At 38.4% G+C, this 21,552-nt stretch overlaps 1 protein-coding gene across 1 annotated transcript in view; it reads right to left on the reverse strand.

Moving 5' to 3' along the window:
• KCNQ5 (potassium voltage-gated channel subfamily Q member 5) overlaps positions 1–21,552 on the reverse strand; it is a 399,647-nt gene that overhangs the window by 97,254 nt on the left and 280,841 nt on the right. Inside the window, exon 2 of the mRNA XM_020785853.3 lies at positions 1,208–1,295. Coding sequence (XP_020641512.3) covers positions 1,208–1,295 — 88 coding nt within the window. The remainder of the gene's footprint in view (positions 1–1,207; positions 1,296–21,552) is intronic.

Genomic DNA, 21,552 nt, shown 5'->3' on the forward strand with positions numbered 1-21,552 from the left:
GTAGCTGTGGGAAGGGGAGTGTGTGGAGGGGGCGGGAGGTCTGCCTTCACGGCCCGGTCGTGCTCAAGCCACAGACCAGCAATAGGCCACGGACTGGGGGTTGACGACCTCTGTTCTAGCAGATGCCCCCCCTCCAATCCCGTACAGTTCTGTGGAGAAGCAGGGAAGTGTTCAGTCTGCTGATATCCTGAAGTGGCTTGTTTATTAAGCACTTTACAACACTGGACATTCAATCCAGAAGGGGTTTTGGCAAGTTTGACAACTACAAGACTTGACAGCGACAGGACTTGATTTCAATCCATTCCCAGTGTTTGCATGTGCTGAGAATGGACTAAATTAGAGTCGCCCACCCAAACAAAAGCCCCTGATAGGGGCTAAAGAAGGTGTGGCTGGGGTGCCCTGGAGGCAAATTGGTCTACCCACTGTGTGGTAACCAGAAAAAAGAGTGAACAGATCCCCCCCCCCCCGCAATGCACCAAACAATGACAAATGCCTATCTGGTAATGGCCTTGGATTTAAGGTAAGTCATGTTCAGTATAAGCAATCTATGCAAATCAAATCCCCAATGGTTCAGTGGACCTACTGAGTGCTCCTTTTTATGGTAAGCAATAGGATTTCAGTTTCCTTTGTCTCTTTGTTACATATGATGATAGTGCTAAATACTACAAGTGGAAACAATTATGCTACATGGCATAATCAATGTATTTTCATTGATACGTTCTGCCCATTTCGGATTCTCTCATTTGATCTCAACATGCACTTTATTAATCCAGATATAAGAAATACACACAAGATCCATCTAAGTAGGATGTGAACGGCAAAAACAGCAACAGGATACATAGCCAGCAGTATACCTGCCAGATTTTCTGGGAACATGGTTAGAATGAGTATATTCCAGCATAGCTAAAGCTTCTGTTCACAACAAAGCTTTTATTCATCTTATCCCATCAGTAGGTTAAAGTTATGTACACTTGCCCTTCTTCAGAAAGGTATACTTTAAAGAGAAAGAGTTTCAATCTTTTTTGTAACTGGATCAATCTGAAAAGATTCCAAACATCGTTTGACTCGGGGGGAGGTGTCTTCATAGATAACTGCTCCTCTATCAAGGTGGTTGCACTTTTGCACAGACTGCATGTTTGTGAGTTTATCGTTTACATTAATATCAATGAATCTGAAAGGGAAATAGGACTCAATAAAATTCACTTACCAGAATGAAGAGGTAACTAGCAAGCCATACATGGTCGGGAATAGTAGAAAATACTGACAAAATCAAGCAACCAAACACAAGGAGAAAACTGAAAAACAGAAAAAGTATAAAAATTGTAAGAATACTGGGGGGAAAATAGAACATTAAATATCTGAAGCTATAAGAAATCTGAATGGGTTGTGTTGCTATTATTATATCAATGCCATTCTAAGTATACAACATAAAAACACTACTTTCTCAATTATGGTTATGCAACATTGCATTTATCATCTTTGTAAATCTGCATGTAAAATTCAGATCAATGAAAACAGTTAATATCCTCCTCCTTTACTTCTGAAGGGAAGGACACATTTTATCTTCAGGAAGCATTATGAATGTACATAGCTAGTGACATTACAAAATGGTTTAGTATTATTTTAGTGTCTGAATTGTTCTTTTATCAAAACAAGGTATGGAAAAAGGAGATCATATACACTTAAGCCGCATATGCCTTGAGAAAAAAAAAGCCAGAATGCTGAGCATTAATGTGCTGTTGTATCTGAGAAGATGAAGAAGGTGCTATAGAGAAACTCAAGGACAGTTACAAAAAGAAAAATGAAAGAGGAAATATCAGAAAAAACAATTACACTTAAGGATACCTGAAGCAAGCACTTGTTTTTGTAGTATTGAAAGATTCAATTTTTTTTTACTTATTCAAAAATATAAAGAAGTAAAAGTTGTTGTAGTTTTCACAGCTTCATGCTGCCTATAGTTTGTTTGGCTAAGAGAGACTTTGCTGAGGTGACTGTCTATCTATCCAGGACTAACCAATCATTCCTTCCTTGCCTCTGAATTCAAAGAGAGTCTCATCTCTCTGCTCTGTGGCTTTTTCTCTGTGTGGAGTTTGTTGAAGGCCTGCTGCTGAAAGCAGTCATGTTTGTCAGTTTGTGTTTGATTTGTTCAACTTTTTACTCTTTCTTCTATTAATGTCTCAGTATGAGGTATTGAGAGGAGAGTGTAAGTGCCAGTTGATGAGAAAAAAAGGGGTGAGCTAATCTGGGGAACTTGAAACTATTCTGCTCTGTGAATCACTGCATTTCTGCTGCTCAGCTAAAGGAATTTAACCAAAAATTGAAAACTCTGCAACAGGGTATGGGGCCAGAGACCACAGAAATAGACAAATAGCTAAAATTTATTTTTGGGGGCTTTGTTGTTTTTTCAGATGTTTGTAATTTTTTCTTCTCCAAATTCCCCCATGTTTAACAAAAAATATCATATAAATGGCTGAAGTTGTTGTTTTCTTTTCTAAGACTGCTAATCAAAGTTGCTCAGAAAGAGCATTCTAAATAATTATTTCTTGGACTATTAATCCTTTTTGAAAATAAATACTGAATTCTCATTTGACTTCCCTCACACTTATTCTATCTTATCTTCTATTTTTTAACTTACAGACTCAAAAGTATTTTCTCTTAAGCTCTGTTTTGAATTGTATGTTTTCCAGGTAGCTATTTTCACTTAGCACATCATTAATCTTGCAAAAAGTTGACAAAACACCACAAAGCTTTTGGAACAGCCCTCTACTGCAAAATATACATGGCAAAGCAAGATGAAATTTCCCATGCCAAAATGAAGATAAAAGAGGCTTTCCTGAGAAAATAGACTGAACACATTTATTGAGTATTGGGCACGTGAGAGTCTTGCACACAGAGTACTGCACCACAGGAGTCTGGCACTGTGGGTCATCATACAATATGACAGTAAGTTGTGAAGCATCGTCTATAGGGAGGTTCAAACATTTGTTTCTAAAATCAAAATGCCAAGTTCAGTTCCACTTGAAAATGATGACATATAATGGCTTCCAACAGAGCTCTCATTAACCAATTATCATCTGGAAGTTTTGCAGTTTACAAAAACAAGTGGAGACTTAAAAGTAGGCCAAACTATACCTCACAGATAGACAGTGTGTTATAAAATGTATTTCTTGGACAGCCATAAAACGATGTATTAAAAATCCAACTCTGTTCATGTCTGCATCTGTGGCAAATCTGAACAGAAGCAACAGGCATATGTCTGATCGCGCTACCTGAGCTCTTATTGGGTGAAATCCTGTTGCTTAGCATATTAAGTGTCACTAGAGTAGCCCCAATGAATCTACAGAGCTTACAAAGGAGTTGACTCACCAAATCCCCACTGATTCAGGGGACATACTCTAGCGCAACTTACTATACTAATTAACAGGATTTTAGCTACTCATTTGAGCTCAACCTATATACCTACTGGCTGACTCTGCAAATGGCAGGATCCAACTGCAAAGAAAGAGCCTACGTATATACAAACTGTATGCGTGGAGCCACTTGAAAGAATTGGGTGAATATCTGAAATGTAATGCCAACAGATGTGTTCTCTGTCTTTATTGTAACTGTTACTATTTTGTAAATTGCTCTAGCAGATGCATTTGGCAAAGCAGAACTGCTGAATAGCTCAGGGGTTTAGGAATCCAACTGTGGAACTAGAGGCTGGGAGTTCAATTCCCCATTGAGTCTCCTTGACAGAGGCTGGACTTGATGATCCATAGGGTCCCTTCCAACTCTGCAGTTCTATGATGATGAGGAGAGGTTGGAATGCTATTTGTGTTTGTGTAAGTTGTGACAGTTAATTGAGGAGATCCTGGGACATATCTTGATTATGCATGGCAGTGCACATGATTGACACTTCATATATGATCCACAATTAGCCACAGCAAGTTACACAGATCTCCAACAAAGACCAACAGGATCCTGGACGATCACATCTAATTTAATTCCAGTTCATTCATAACAAACTTTTTGTACATGGACTTAAAATGCAGTAGTTGTTTTTTTTGAAGTGCATAGCTCAGAAAACTGATATGCATGGCTTTTTTTAAAAAGTACACCGTACTTTGTAAGCAATCATGCTCCTTTCCCCTGGCAATGGAGCGGTTCTCCATAAAAGGTAGCCTGTATCATTTCAGTGTAGGAAGATGTATGTATTGATGAGAATATGTAACTGGACCTAAGTCAGTGCTTTTTCACTGTGAACGTTGACTCCCTGCACTGATTAGCCCATCAAGGAACTTATCTACCATTGTCACAAAGTCCCAGCATCACCCAGAAGATGCCAGGGCTTGTTCTATGGCTCACCCGCACTCAGTTCATCTTTGGGTCTCTCTGTTGCTCTGTTCAAACTGCAACAACCACCCATTGTACCTGTTTATGTATTCAGAAAGCCATTTATAGTCCTTCTCCCTCAGGAACTCCATGGTTTTCAATCATAATGAGAAAACCCGTGGTCTAAAAATTGCTTTAAGGCAGGACCAGACAACACATGTAGTAGATGTTGTTAGCTGTAACGTCTGTCATCTCTTACCTCTAGCTATGGTAGTTGCAGTTCCACATCTGGAGGGCCAGGTGTGCTCAACAGTGGCTTACAGGAAATGTATCCTTTCAGTATTGATCACTAACATGATTATTACTACAGATAGGGGCATTTGTATACGAGTATCCCAGCACAGGTGGAAATAATGAGGGGCCAGCCCCATGGGGCTGGACTGTCCATTCACGATTTTTCCACTGCTTCTGGCTCCGCAGAGGCTTCCTATTGAGCTGTTCTCTGCAATGGATTAGCCACTCTCCGACCTAGCAGAGAGGCTTGTTATCCCGCCTCCTGCCAGGAGTAGGTAATCAATTGCAGACAACGGTGTGATAGGAAACCTCCGCAGAGACGATGGCAGCAGCGAAATCGTAAGTGGACAGTCTGTCCCCATGGGGCCGGACCCTTGTTATTTCTACCTGTGCAGGGATATTTGTATACGAATACCCCCATCTCTAAATATTACCACAGAAATACCTAACATGTTAAAATACCAACTAGTTTAAGCTTGGAATAATCTGACAATGACATTTCTCTTTCAAAAAGGGGAATCCTTTGAAAGACAGTGCTCTGTTGACATGATGGGGAAGAACCATTTTGTGACTGCGAGCTATGTGGATTACATTTTCCATCATTTATAGTTTAAATGTGACTTGTTTATGCATATAAAATGAGATATAACAAAGGCTATTACAATTTGTTTTAAATGTTTTGACAAATCTTATAGAGCATAAGCGGTTCTCCATAAAAGGTAGCCTGTAAATTTATACTGTAAGCATTAATATGAAAAGCCTTATTATTTAGTATTTCCCATAAATGCAGCAGTTTGAAGTTAGGGGCTAAAGACTTCATCAATGCAGTCACATAAAGAAGGTTTAGTAAGAACTGGAGAAGGTTTAGTGAGACTTTTTGAACTCTTCCTGCTAAATGGGGAACACAGTGGTTGGGGCTTATTTGCAACCCCCCATCTCTACCACCTCTACATGATTTCAGCCTGAATATCTTAATAGTGCTTATATTAACATGAGATGCTACTTTATATTATTAGGACAGTGCCTCAAAATGTTTATTTCACGTTTGGAGAATTGGAATATGGCAACCCTCTGTTTGTCCTGCAGCCTTTCATGAATTGTCTTCTCAAGAAAATTGCTAATTACATCAAAATCTAATGTTGGAACTATTCGTTATATTACTTACCACCCCAAATATAAGTAGTTACATATACAGTAACTAATACCCAAAACTAGTTACTTTTGAGCTCTAGTTCCCAGACAGCTTTCCCGCAAGCCAGTAGGTCCCTGAATAGGACTGTATATCACTGGGTGGTTTATGACAATTTAGATTATCAGCCTCAAATCTTATTTAGTCCAGGGCTCACATTTCCAAATACTTTACTCTGAACCAATTAATAATTTTACTGGATTTTTACTGTAGCTAAATATCATTTTGACTATACAAATTGGCTAATGTGCACAAAAAATTAAAGAATGAGCACATGGACAGAAGATAATAGACTGTTAAGGTATCCAATGCTGTTATGTCTATGAATCTCTTTAAAATTTTATTTTAAATAGCTGTCTCTAGGCTCAAATTTTGGCCAGATTTCCATGATGTAACTGATCTAAACTGCATCTAAAAGTATAAGCCATTTTTTCATATCTGAAAGCTAGTTCTTTTCCATGAGTTGAATACATAATCTTAATTTAAAATGATTCAGAGCCAAAGCAAACAGTCACAACTGTTATCATGGTAATGTGCCATCAAATCCCATACAATCCACAAAAGGGTTTTCAAGATAATGTGAGATATTTAAGGAGCAGTCTTACTGGTACTACCCACCTAGTGATTTTCCATGGCCAAGCAGTGAACTGAACCCAGGTCTTTTTTACTCCTACTCCATCGCTCTGTCCACTACACTACCCTGGCTAAGCAAGAACTACAGAGATACGTAAACTGATCAACACACACTGTACTGATTGATGGCTTCCATTGTTTGTCATTTGCAGGCACTATATATTGTTATATTAAACATATGCCAGAAACACTTTTACTTCACTAGTGCCAATCAAAGCCATCTTAATGTAAGTATTAGTAGATAATGAAATCAGATACATTTTGAGGTATACAAGATATATAATTCCAGACCTAAACTATCAAAAATACTCAGAATTCCATTATACACACTTTCAATCAGAATAGGTAGTTGCTTTCAAAATACACTGTAATTTTAATATACATGCCCAAATGTGGAGAAAAAAGGGCCGAATGCCCATAAATCATTATTCTCTTGTTCCATTAAAAGAATAGGATGACATCTCAAGTTCTGCACAGACTATAGTTCTGCTAACAATATGATTTCTTTTCTTTCGGTGAATTCATTATTCTAAGCTAAGTCTGATTGCTATTTTCTATCCAGCATATCTTTATAAAGAACATGTGCTCCTGAACTGAATAACCAAGGAAACTTGAAAGAGTGGGGGAGCCTTTTCCGCTTTGTAAAAGGCCTCTTCCATGGTTAATAAAATGATCCTCTCAGATTACCAAATTATTAAAAGTTACAAATTACTGCTATCCACATCTAAATCCAGTCAATCCTATACAAAAATCTAAAATACTTCTGTCTTGCAATTTCAATGTTATTCTTCTAAGCTTACATAATGAATCAGTTTCTTGTGCTTGATTTGCAAAGGCTGTTAAAATTCATAAAATCCATCTCTACATTTGTAGAGAACGCACTAAGTATGAACAGTTTCTATCATCACATGCAGACATGCAGAAAGACGCATTGAGGAACGGAGTAGTAAGTAGAATTTATAACCTAATTTTGGATCAAGAGGAAAAAGAGACTGAAATAGGTTTGAAATCAATTTGGGAACATGATTTAAAGACAGAAATTAAATCAGAGGATTCTACAAAAATTTGGAAGATGAGAGTTTTAAGATTAATGCCAGTAAGAATAAAGGGAAAAAATTAAAATTAGTTTAAGGTGGTACATGACTCCGGTGAAATTGAACATAATAAATTCAGACTATTCTAAGGCCTGTTGGAAATGTGATGAAGAAATGGGCACATATGTGATGGGAGTGTAAATTGATTCAGAAAGTTTGGAAATTGATTTTTAAGGAAATATGTGATATATTTGGAAAATATATCTAACTTATTTCTAAAATTGCTTTGCTGTCAATTTTTGATAAGATAAAATTTGATTATTGCACAAAGGAATTGATTTCTAATCTTACGACAAGTGCTAGAATATTAATAGATAGATTCTGGAAAGATAAAAATGATATTAAATTAGAAGATTGGTATAATAAAGTGTGGGACTTTGCGTTAAATGATAAATTGATGACTGAACTTAAGATGAAAGGAGGAGAAATAAGTTTAAATATTTTTCTGCTATTTGGGGTAGATTTATTGAATTTGTATTAGTGAAAAGAAAGGGGAAAGCTTCTAAGCAACAATCAATACAATTTTGGAAAGGAGGTTCGTAATAAAACTATTGCTCCAAAGGGTCCTGTGGGTATGGGGGTGCACTGTGTTTTAGACCACTGGTTCTTAACCTTGGGTTACTCAGGAGTTTTGGACTGCAACTCCCAGAAGCCTTCACCACCAACTGTGCTGGCTGGGGTTTCTGGGAGTTGCAGTTCAAAAACATCCGGGTAACAAAGGTTAAGAACTACTGTTTTAGACTGTATTAGTAAGTATTTTGTATTCTTGTATTTGTTTTGGAAATTTTAAAAATCAAATTTAAAAAATCATCTCTTTCTAGATTTTATGGAGAGCCTTTACTAAGCATGAATAGTTAGAGACAGGCAGACCAACCGATAGACAGGGTGGGGGAGCCCTTCCTAACTGAAACTATTTCTTAATTTAGTAGATGATAGTGATTCTAAATTTGCTTACTTAACAAATTGGGAATTTGATTTATTTACAGTTAGAACTAATCACAGAGCAGCTTTGACAGAAAACTAGTTAAAATACAAAAGCAGAGGTTTTAGTCTCTTCATACATAAGAAGAAAAGGCTTAGGAGGGCAGATGAATTGAAAGCTCATAAAAGCTCAGACAAAACAGACCAGAGGAAACTTTTGCAACTAGAAGTGGTGCTGACCCAGGCCGTGGTCACACCAGGGAAATGTTTCCAAGTGAATCTGAATTTGTTTTGGGTTCAGATGATCCAAAGCCATTGTCGATTCTTTTGTCCCCCTTCCGTGCTATCTCCACATCAAATCCCGCCGGCCTGGAGGCTTCTACTTTTTTTTGTTGTGGGATCAATCACACAACATTTACAGTGGTGTCCTGTGTGCACGGATGTTCCGATACTTTTTCTGGCAAACCGCCTTGTGTTGCTTCCGCCAGTGGTGTTGTTTGCCTGTATGTCTCTTTAATTTTTTTTTATTTTAGTGAGCAGAGTGTCGGTGTGTTGAACTCTGGTGCCAGAACTCTGTTTTCATTTTTTGTTATGTATGCTGAAACAGACTAACACAGTTATTTCTTTGAAACTAATATATTATAATTTTGCCCTATGCCTGATTTATATGCTTGAGAAACATTTTTTAATTTTTTTTACAAAAAGATTCTACTCAGAAAGTAGAAGGATCAAAATGCAAAACAAAAGCAGAATTACAGGATTTGTTTAAAGACACCTATGTAAAAAGATACAATACAAAGTAGATGAATACATTCAAGAGTCTTGAGGATATCAAAGAAATAATTTTGAAAAGGCATTGTTTTGTATGATTTTTGGAATGAATACTGGAAAATAAGTATATTACAAGCTAGAACATTAATATTCATGTTTTGACACCATGTTTGACAACCACAGTAGAGATTAATGTTAGGGTTTAGAACAGAATGGGGAAGTTTGCCCTTGTCATATTCTTTTTGTTTTAAAGTTCTAGGAAAACAATAGATAAGCAGGCTTAAACTCTATAAAAGGAAAAAAAATGTGGTACTAAAGCAATCTGCTCAGGCTATAATGATGTAGGACTTTCTGAGTTCATACAGACCATTAAAACCTGTGACACCAAAAATTGGGGAATAAACACAATCTGCAATATTGAAACTAAGCTATACTCCCACCCCAGCTACCTGATGGTGCCTTGCATTAACAGTTTGAATATTATGCCTATAAATCCCCAATGTTTGCCCTCCTCTGCAAAATCACTTGTATATTCTACACGTGCAAGCTCTTTTGTTGCCTTCTGGACACAAGGCATTCACTTACAACACTGATTCTTCAGTTCCACCAATTTCAATAACATTTAAACAGGTCTTGGAAATATATATATATATTTTAATTACAACTCCAAGAATTAACCATACTGGGTGGAGGAATCTGGAAGTTCTGGTCTGCAGACATAATTTCCAAGCTTTGGATTTAACCACAGTTACCTTTCTTTGTATTCTGGCCTATAAGAGGAAAAAGTACTGTATATTGTATCTATTAAATATATTTGGAAGAGTGAACTCCCTGTGACTTTCATCTTTAAGAAAGCCAGTCTGTTGTAATGGCTCAATCATCAGATTAGAACAGACCCGGGCAAAGTGCGGCCCGAGGGCCACATACGGCGCGCGAGCCGCTGCTGTCCGGCCCGCGGACAGTTTTGAACATCAAAACCATTTATAGCTTTTTGTCTAAAGTTGATGAGCTGCTTATCTATAACATACCACAAAAAAACTCTTTAGTATTTGCGAAGATTAATAAGTTTAAAATAAAAAGAATCATAACATCACTGTTTCACTTTATTTTTAAGTAAACTTGGTTCGGCCCCCAAACACAGTTCAGATTTTTCATGTGGCCCCTTATGGAAATTAATTGCCCACCCATGGATTAGAACATGAAAAAGCCAGATCCAAACTCCTATTCGATCCAGTTGTCATCATATAATACCTAATCAATCTTGTAGACTTAATATTGCTACTGTGGGGAGAATACAGGTGGTATATTCTGTTCAAAGCTTCTTGAAAGAAGGGTGAGAAAAAATGAAACAAATAAATAAGTGTTATTAGCCTTACGATACTTCAGAGATAATAGAACTGCAATTAGCAATGCTAATACTGATTTTAATCATACACAAATTAATAAATATATTATTTTTGCCTTATGCATCAACTGGAATAAGGATTTTTACAAGTTGACAGAAAGCCTGCTTTCTAGTCCCCAGCAGGTATTAATTATTGTAGCTGCACTCATTATAGCCTTCTGCCCTTTTGTGGAAAAATCTATTTCTACAGAAAAATGCCTTTTCTGAATCCTCTGTATTAACTATCATATTAGAATAGGACATGGCATATTTTGTCCATATGTTGTCAGAATTAAAAGGTATTTGGCCAAAAGCTGAGTTGTTACACTGGCGTAATGTAATTATCGCAAATCTCATTGGCAAACCGCTGAAAGTTAAGATGTTAGCACAGGCATTCACTCTTGCATGCTGACTCATGTGACTTGATGCACAGCAGAGAGTGCCCACTCTAATTAAAAAATGTGTGACAATTTGCCAATGAGATATATGCCAATTGCATTATTCCAGGAGATGTAACTAATCAGATCTTGGCCTTTATATTTCTTTCTGTGTATACCACAGTCGAGCTTTCTCCTCCTTAGAATGGTAATCAAGCTAGAATTTGTAAATTGGCCTTTGGTCACGATCCATCAATAACATCCAAGACTGGCAAAACCTTCCTGTTCTGCTCCAGCCCTCCGTGGTGCCAAAATCCTGTTCTAGAGAGTTTCCCAGTCTTCTGGAGCAGGTTTTAGAGTACAGTGGACGGGGCTCCAGAAGGAAGGAGGGTCATCATTTCTGGTGAAAACATTTTCTTCTACTTAATCCTGGCCTCCGTTTTTTATTGTTGTTCACAAGGAGTTAAGTGTTTTCAAATCTCTAACGCTTATGAAATCTTAAGAGGCAAGCAAATCTGTTAGTTCTGTCTCACTGTGCTCTGATTTGTTTATTTCAGGTCCTAATTTTCAATAATCTCCCCTACCCCAAATGAAAGCAGTACCCAGCCTTATAATTGTGAGGTACTGAAAATAAGTTTTAACTTTAAAAGTTTTGGTTTAGTATGTTTAATAGTTCAGGTGGTTTCTAGAAACAAAAGACAAAAGTGTAAATGTTAGGAAGTCTACTATAGACCTTCCGGTGACATCTATTATTGTGTTGTGTGTCATTTCCAGATGTCACCCCAACCAATATAGTCCAATGACATTAGAAAGGCCATTGATTCCCCACCTCTAATACAGCCAATAGCTCTACAGCTCTTGAGCTACACATTATGTGCACATTTATCTTTTTCTCCTTTTTGCTCCAGGTGCTACCATTTAAGCCCTTATCTCCAGTTCACCTAATCATTTTCACACAAACACACATATCCCTATTTGCCATAAAAGTCTAGATTTAAGGGAACTGAATAGGAAAAGACATGTTATCTTTTCTGCAAGAAACTCACTAATATCACCCTGTGACATATTACTCATTAGTGGCATCTGTGTGAATTACAATAAACAGCATGACATGCAAGCCTTCTATGGAGGAAAAAATATCTGGAGGCATGATTGTTGCCTTTCAATTATGAGTTGTATCATTTATTAATTTATGTGGAATGCAGCTGCCAACATTTCTTTATAAAACTTTAAGGAATTTCCTAACTAACACAATAAAATACACAAATACAATAAATAATACAATCTTCTGAGAACAATCCTATACAATCCTATCTGGGATTAACTGTGAGTGTTACTTCTCAATAAAAATCAAAAATATTATACTCCAAATACGTCAGACAGAGCTGGCCCTATCATTAGGCAGGGGGATGGAGGATTTTGATTGTCCTGCTATAGCAGTAAATTCCTAGATAACTGATATTGCTTGCATGCAATGAGAGGTACTTGAGGAATTCTCTGGCTCATCTGTCAAAATAAATTGCATAATCTTGCATACCATACACATTGTCTTGGAAGGAAGGGCGTGACATTTGCTCTGTCCTGAGTAGTAAAATATTTTCTCTCAGCCTGATTGTCAGACAACTATTTCTGAATGGCTTTAATGAATAAGTTTCCTTGTGTGTAGAAGCTTCACCTCACTTGCTTGGACTAAACCAAATCTGGTACAGGCTTAAGGGAGGACGATATGCAAAATTCATTATAATTAAGTCAATTCTGATTTATGGTGATCCTTTCCAGAGTTTTCTAGGTATGGAGTACCTAGAGTCATTTACCTTTCCTTTCTTCTGGGGGTGCCCTGGGACTGCCAAAGGCAGACAAAAGCTTAGCTCCTCTGGAAAGGGGACAAAACTGAATGATATTCCATTAAAGCCAACCATCAAATGTTTGAGATTGCCATGTCAAGCAGTAAGATCCATCAGCTTCATACAATGGCTTATGTTAATAGCCTCTGTTAGGGCTATACTGAGCCAAGAGAGGCAGTTTTACTTATTTATTGAATCCTGCCTGTAATTCACCCTCCTACACATTTGTAAAAGAAGAAAAACAGTTTATGTAAAAGTTATATTGGCTAATTACTCTCTAGAGATGAGGAGTTCTTGTTTCAATCTTCCTTAAATATGCTCTGGCTGCTTTCAGTGCAAAGATAAGAATGTTAGATAAAAGAACAACTGTAAATGTGTATGATAAACCAAGATAAATGCTCTTATGTGTTATTTAAAAGCTTTTATCAAGAATAATACTATGTGTCACTTGTAATGAGGGTGAAAGAGGAGAGTGCAAAAAACGGCCTGAAACTCAACATCAAAAAAACTAAGATCATGGCCACTGGTCCCATCATCTCCTGGAAAATTGAAGGGGAAGATATGGAGGCAGTGACAGATTTTATTTTCTTGGGCTCCATGATCACTGCAGATGGAGACAGCAGCCCCGAAATTAAAAGACGCCTGCTTCTTGGGAGGAAACCGATGACAAACCTTGACAGCATCTTAAAAAGCAGAGGCATCACCTTGCCAACAAAAGTCAGAATAGTCAAAGCTATGGTTTTTCCTGTCATGATGTATGGAAGTGAGAGCTGGACCATAAAGAAAGCAGACCGCCGAAGAATTGATGCCTTTGAATTGTGGTGCCGGAGGAGGCTCTTGAGAGTCCCCTGGACTGCAAGGAGAACAAACCTATGCATTCTAAAGGAAATCAACCCTGAGTGCTCACTGGAAGGACAGATCCTGAAGCTGAGGCTCCAGTACTTTGGCCATCTCATGAGAAGAGAAGACTCCTTGGAAAAGACCTTGATGCTAGGAAAGTGTGAGGGCAAGAGGAGAAGGGGATGACAGAGGATGAGATGGCTGGACAGTGTCTGCGAAGCAACCAACATGAATTTGACCCAGGGGGCAGTGAAAGATAGGAGGGCCTGGCGTGGTCTGGTCCATGGGGTCACAAAGAGTCGGACATGACTAAACGACTAAATGACAACGACGACGTCACTTTGGAAACTACCCAATCATATATTCATGCACATTTTAGCTTCCTTTTAAGAAATAACAATGTATTTTGAAAATGTAAATTATAGATGCAAACAAGTAATTTTATTTTCAAAATAATTTAACAAATTCAGTCAGGAGAAGCTTTCTCTGAAAATGCAGTGTCTCTAGGTGCTTGCGGAATCATTTTATAGTAGTTTAAAGTTAAAAATGAACTGATCAATCAATTCATCAGAAAAAAAATCATAAATCTGTAATTTCCCAACCTTGATGAATCACGAATCAAAACGAATCACAATTTTTCTGATTTGTGCTCATCTCTATTACTGAACATCTTCAATAGTAGCCTAACACTCATCATCAGTTCTCAGTCCACCAAGAAAGAACGGGAACGTCTTCAGGAGAATGATGACAAGTTGTGAGACTTCACAGATGACTATTTGAAGATGCACATTTATAGGTAATCAATCTACTTTTCTTTATGGTCTCTGTGACTCACACATATGGGAGATTGTGTAGATAGCCAGTGGAATGGGAAGCACAGATGAAAGAACAGCTCAACTAAGAAAGCATCTTCTCATGCATAGACATGCTGTATAAACACAGAAAACATAGAATATTTCTAGCGCGATATTATTCTGACAAGGCAATGACATGAGAGAAAGCTGAAGAGGCAGCCACATCTCTCATGGAATGGCCAAATATGCATCCATCTGTAGTGGATGCCATCTAATGCTTTGAAGGCTACCTGGATGCAGTTCTGAATTGGACAAGGAAGAATGGGTTAAAACTGAATCCAGACAAGACAGAGATCATGTTGCTGGAGTTGTGTGTATCCTATACCTGTCTGGGGGTATTTCCCCTAAATTTGGGAGATTTCCACTTCCTACTAAGGATCAGATGTGCAGTCTGGGCATGATTCTAGACCCAGTGTTAACTATGGAAAAACAGGTATCTGCTGTGGTCCACTCAGCCTTCTACCAACTTCAGTGAATCATACAGCTACCTAGATGATAGATCCCTAGCAACATTGGTCTACACACTTGTAGTCTCAAAAATTCATTACTGCAGTACACTCTATGTGGGTCTTCCCTTGAAGCTGGTACAGAGGTTTCAGGAGGTCCAGCATGTGGAAGATTCTGGTTCACCTGCACTGGTTACCAATCCACTTCCATGCCAGGTTCAAGGTCCTGGTTTTAACATATAAAGCCCTAAATGGTTTGGGACCTCACTACTTGTCTAAGCAACTTTTGCCAAGTTTGACAGCCTGTCTGACATGTTCCTCACAAACCTGATGCTTGTAGATGTTAACTCCCAGAAAAGCCCAGAAAATGGTAACCAGAAACCAAGCTTTCTCTGCAATGGTGCCATCTCTATGGAATGCTCTCCCACAGGAAATATAACAGGCACCCTCCATCTGCATATTGAAAACACACATAACTATTCAGGGAAGCCTTTGGGGAGAATTTCCACAAATAGCTGGGACACTGGAGAAAGGAGAAGAGGAACAATGCAGTATTTTAGTATGTTCTGGAAATCATTTTTGCCATCTGTCTTACTTTATGATTTATGTCTGGAATAGTTTATTCTTTATATTATTATAAAATGTATGTTTAATTTGTTGAACACGACTCAAGAGTAGCAATTTGGTAGATGAGCTGTATATAAATTGAATTAATGACTGAATAAATAACTGAATAAATGAACAAATGAATGAACGAACGAATGAATTTAGCAAGTGTGTATACTAAGAAACTGGCTACCATTGCCCATTTGACAAAGTATTGGGGAGAAATCAGGATTCATCCATCTGAAACCTGATTTGGAGGTGTAAGGAGGAAACCTAATGCCCCCTAATGGAAAAAGTGGAGTTGAATCTGCAAATCACCAGAGCTCTGGATGAGGTGAATGGAGACAGGATAAAGTTTCCAAGTCTTTATTGCCCCTGAATGAGCTGCAGTCTACTTCAGTGCGGTCGTTTTTGTTTTCAGTGGTAACTAATGGGAATGTGGGTTCCATGGACAAGAGAGTGGAATTCGTAAGTACAAAGAGTGGGACAATGAAAAGAGACCAAATAGTGGCAAGAGCAAGTGATAAGAGTGAACTCAACTAGAGAGAACAGGGTAGAAGCCACCTTTTTCAATAAATGCTGGTACTGGGGCTTACCAGAGTGTCAATGGAAGGAGCTGAAACCAGTAAATGACTGTTGAAGTCAGGGTCACCCACTTGCTTGATGGGGGCCCAGTTTGTGGTCTGGCAAGGAGGGGTGCTCTTGGCTGCTCTCTAATGCCAGGCATCCTCATCCCAGGTGCCTTGCATTGCAGTACGGTTCTGGGACAGCACTGCCAGCCAGCCAATCCAGGGGAAGCTGGCAGTGTTTGGGGGAGGAGCCCTCCACCATTATTGGCACGGTGTTTAAAAAACCCTCCTGCATTTCTCTCTGGAAGATGTACCTATAGTGCATGTTAGTCCTGCCACGAAGAACCTGCGCCCAGACTCACTGCTGTTCCAGCTAGGTGAAAATGAACTCCCAAAGTTCAAGAACGTGGACCTGATACTACCTATGGAGCAGGGCCTTGCCTTGCTGTTGCTATCCTGTTTAAAGTGAGCCTTTTAACCTTCAGGTGCAGCCAATCTGGCATAAAAAAGCTCTCAAAACTAATATCCAGGGCACTGTGGTTGCCAGTTTTAGATCCACCAGCTTTGATACTGGAGGCATTTGATACTGCAAGCTATTGATATCAATGTGGTGAGAGCGGTTTTCAGAGATGATTTCAAAGTAGTATTTCAGTAAGACAGAACAGATGGCCAGTTCCTTACAAATCAAGGCAAAATCTGTGTTCTGATACCTATCCTGTGCTCTTCTGCTTTGAGCGCCTGTTCCCATGCAGACAGGCAAATTTGAGGCTTCCTATTTTGCACACTCTGTTCCATAAAACCACAATAAACATGACAGGAATGGGCCAGGTGACCTTCATCTAAACTGAGGAAGCACGCTTAATTGGCAATGGTGCGGCTAAAAAATATTGTAAATAAATAAATAAATAAATAAATAATGTCCACCAGTGTGGACAATTCTCCTTCCAGAAGAGTTTCATTAGAAGCCATGCAATGGGGATGGTGAAGAAAGGAAAGAAGATGAAGTGAGGAGTATACAACAAAAGATTGTGGTGATAGGTAGATAAGATGAAGACATTTTAATTTTTTTAAAAAAATGACAAACAGGAAAGGGGATGATAAAAACAAAGTAAAAACATAAACTAATGGATGACCCACTAATAAAAGAAAATGGTACATTTACTCATCAAAATTGGGAAGTAGAATAACCAAAGTGTTCCTTCTTTTGTGCTAGAAAAGAAGAAACAGAAGAGAGATCTTAAAGTGTAGCTGCACCTATGCCATATGCAAGAGGGCAGGGCTCCTACAAGGTCTACCAGTATCAAAGTGTTCCAAAAGTAACTCAGCCTCAGTGCAAGACTCATTAGCATGAGTCACAGAAACTATGAACCAGCTCCGTCTATGATCCATGCATATTCATCTGAATGTCAGAGGAGCATGGGTGTCAGTTCATATCTGTAATTCAATCTCATCATGGTAGATTGGAGTAGAACCTGTGCAACAACACTGCTCTCCCTACACTCTCACTGAATATCTGTAAAGAACTGAAGGAGGACAGTGTGTGAATGCATAGTCATCACAGCGGCACAATGATTACTGGCATCTTTTCCTTGATACCTTGTGCTGTATGCAGAAACTTTGTTTTTTAAAGAAGAGTGTTAAGCAATGTGGACCCCCACCTGCAGCTCAACAGGTCACTGCTTTGAAAGTGTTTCAAAAGGATATGCCTATTTATTTCACTGACTGAAAGGAGAGCTTGTCATTTTTTTTTTTTTACCCTTCAAGCGCAGTCCTTTCGAAGGGCTGTCAGACATGCTAAGACAACAGTTCAGTAAACGTAGCTGTAGTTTGTGAGAAACGTGGAGTAGCTGACACAGATACAACAACAGTGTAATGAGGTAAGCTGGTGCATGTGATGTGGTAAGCTGGTACAATTATACCACTGAGGCTTACTGTCAAAGCTTTTCAGTATTTTTGACAGAGATATGGAATTGCTAGAGGGGTGGATATAGAATTATGAGTAGCTCCACAAGTCATCCCACCTATCAAACAGGATATGAATTCTCGATTCTCAATTAAATCTGGAAAATAATGGTTTTGAGCCTAAGTTCCCATAAGTAGAATTCTGCCTACAGGAGAATTCTGGTTTGTAAAAGAGAAAGGCAGCTTTCTCCAATTCTTCCTTCCATCTGTGTCCACCCAAAAACTGGAATATTGGGGAACATGATGGGAGGTTATCCTGATTCTCCCCCTTTGCGAAAGACAGCAATGGTTCAAGGAGGTCCTTCTTCCACAGCAGATCCTCTCAGGTCCCAAACCATTCTTTACTTACTGTAAAAGTATTTATAAACCAACTTTCAGCTAATGTTCCCAAGATAACACACAAACTGTAAATACAAAATATATAGTAAACCCTATTAAAACAAAGTCAAGCTGTAACATTAATCAAATGAATATACAGAACAAAAGCAGCAGTAATACTATTTTAACTACTGTACTGTGAAATGTCTGGTGGAATATGTCTTAATTTGTTCCCAGAAATGAAGCCAGGGAGTAAGACAAATCAGCTTCCAAAGAACTACTTCTAATACATGACAGCCTTATCTCATGAGTGAATAGACCTCAAAGAAGAGCTACTATATAGGCTCTCCTAGAATCCTGGGAAAATTTCTTGAAGGCATTTCTTGAGAATACAGAACTATGAGAAAATGGCCTCCCAAAAGTCCCTGTGATGTTTATGAGCAGTCAAGTTGTGGCAGCAAGGGAGATTTCACTGAATATTATATGAAGCCAAATGGAATAATTGGGAAGGTAAGGAGTAGAAACATTTATTTCTAAGAATTTTAGTGTTGTTAATGCTGTGTGAAACTGTACACTTAGTTCTTGCTAGCGTAAGAAATTATGATGACTAAGAGAAGAGAACTCGGGTAGAAGAGATCAAGCCATTGGCATCCTTCAACAATATTAAACTAGTATTCAACAATATTAAAATTCTATCCATGGTGCCAGCCCAAACTCTCTTCCCTATTTCCAAATGGCAAAACCAGGAAGGACTTTCTATTAAATAGTTTCTGTGGATGGGAAGACTGAAAATCTCCAATAGTTCAAGAGGTAAAAGGTAAAGGTAAAGGTTCCCCTTGACAATTTTTGTCCAGTCGTGTTCGACTCTAGGGGGCAGTGCTCATCCCCGTTTCCAAGCCATAGAGCCAGCGTTTGTCCGAAGACAATCTTCCGTGGTCACATGGCCAGTGCGACTTAGACATGGAACGCTGTTACCTTCCCACCGAAGTGGTCCCTATTTATCTACTTGCATTTGCATGCTTTCGAACCGCTAGGTTGGCGGGAGCTGGGACAAGCGACGGAGGCTCACTCCGTTGCGTGGATTCGATCTTACGGCTGCTTGGTCTTCTGCCCCTGCAGCACAGGCTTCTGCGGTTTAGCCCGCAGCACCACCACGTCCCTCAAGAGGAGATTGGAGAAAAGAAAATTTTCTTAAGGACCTAGGAAATTATTTCCTGAGGTTTATTCCTGGCCTTCTTTAGGTATTCAGGGCCCAGACTATCAAGGGCTTTAAAAAGGCCAAAATCCATCATTTGAATTGGGCTTGAAAGTGTTCTGGCAATAAAATGCATTGCCTCCAAAGAGAGATAACATGTTATTAATACAGTACTAGTCAAACAGATCAAAAGGCATACTGGCTAAAATCCTGTTGCTTAGCACAATAAATCACAACTAGAATCAGTGAAACTTACGAAGTAGCTGACTCACTAAACTCCCACTAATTTAGTGGGCCTACCCCAGTTGTGACTCACCACACAGCAACAGGAATTCAGCCATCTTGAATCAGCTGAAGCTCCTGAATAATCTTTTGGGGCTTTATGAGTTGGAGCCATTTCAGTATTCAGCCTAGATGTCATATATGGAGAATAACAGCTAGGTCCAGAACTGCTGCTAATACAGGATATAATCATATTTTGACCAATATATTTAACCAAATAATTTCCAAATATTTAATAAACATAGTAGGTAAGGGAAAGCCCTGGACAATAATATTGTGCCTGGTTTGGACTTCAGCAGCAATCAAAGTTATTAGTACAGTACATGAATACAACATTTGCTACAAACTTTCCTAAACTCCTTTGTCAAAGCAAAACTGTCTGAGAATCTTTGTGGGATTCCAGCCAAAGATTTCTGAAACATTACAGCAGCAAAATAAACTTTCTGTTAAAGTTGTGGAGCATTTTCCCAACATAGTGACTACAAGCTCCACAACATACTTAAGGCATCTATAAATTTTCTCTCACAAGGCCAGAGTCCAACATCTTCTCCAATTTTTAATTTCTATGTTAGTAATACCTATCAGTGGAAAAAAGCTCCTGCTAAATGTGCTTCTCTCCACAGTGATACATCAGAACAGATATGGAAAGTGGCATAATCAAAGTTGCCCTTACTGTTTAGATGATGGCCAAACATTTTTCCACAAAGCTCTTTTAAAAAATTCCAGTTTATATATGGTTTACAACAAATACATGCTTTTAAAATCCGAACCATCAATTCCCCATAGCATTTGGAGTCAGTAATATTTATCAATGACAGCAGCCCCACAATGAAAGATTTATCAATTTCTAACATAATAATAAATATACCATAACTCCCATAAATAGATTTCCCAACATTTAAGGGGGTGGGGAGAGGGAACAGATATTAGCTTAGGATGCACACAGAGTGGGAGTAAAGCTTCTTTAGAAACAAAGTACAATATATATTACCATTTGGTTTTCAGAGATTTATAAACTGATAATTTTCTTGGTGAAATAACGTCAGTTAAATTTTTCAAGTTGAATTTATGTTCCACAATAGCGGAATGGAAAGGATGATGGCATCTTATCTGCATTTACAAATAGTATAATGGAATTTTAAGGTCATAAAAGCACAATTTAAATATGTTGTTAATCTCCGCAGATGACTGGAAAAACAAAACAAAACAAAACTGATGCCAACAATGGCGACTTTCTAACAGAATGGATTTCTGTAAAAACACTATTTTCATTCTCCAGGAAAAAAAATACAGCATTAAACTGAAATTATTTTTATTTGCCACACAAGGCTACTGAGGTGGCAACTTTCTTTACTCCTAAGACCTATCCCTTGTCAAAATATTTCACCTGGACTTCAAGATGCAAAGTCATTAGGGTCTTTACTGTGCTTCTCAATCCTTCTACAGTGAATACATATAGATTAGAAATATATAGACTAGAAGAACTATACATTTCTGAAGCCTTCTTCTTGTTCTTGTTCTTCTTTTGGCCACGAGACCCTTTTAGGAACCCTTCTCAGGTTCCAGGGCCCCCTGTCAAAGAATACAACACAAACAGATGAAGTAAAAAAAAAAAAAGAATACATTTTTCCCCATCTATGGCCTCCTTCAAATGTGCCA

The sequence above is a fragment of the Pogona vitticeps genome, chromosome 1, assembly GCF_051106095.1.
Source record: "Pogona vitticeps strain Pit_001003342236 chromosome 1, PviZW2.1, whole genome shotgun sequence".
NCBI classification, from domain to species: Eukaryota; Metazoa; Chordata; class Lepidosauria; order Squamata; family Agamidae; genus Pogona; species Pogona vitticeps.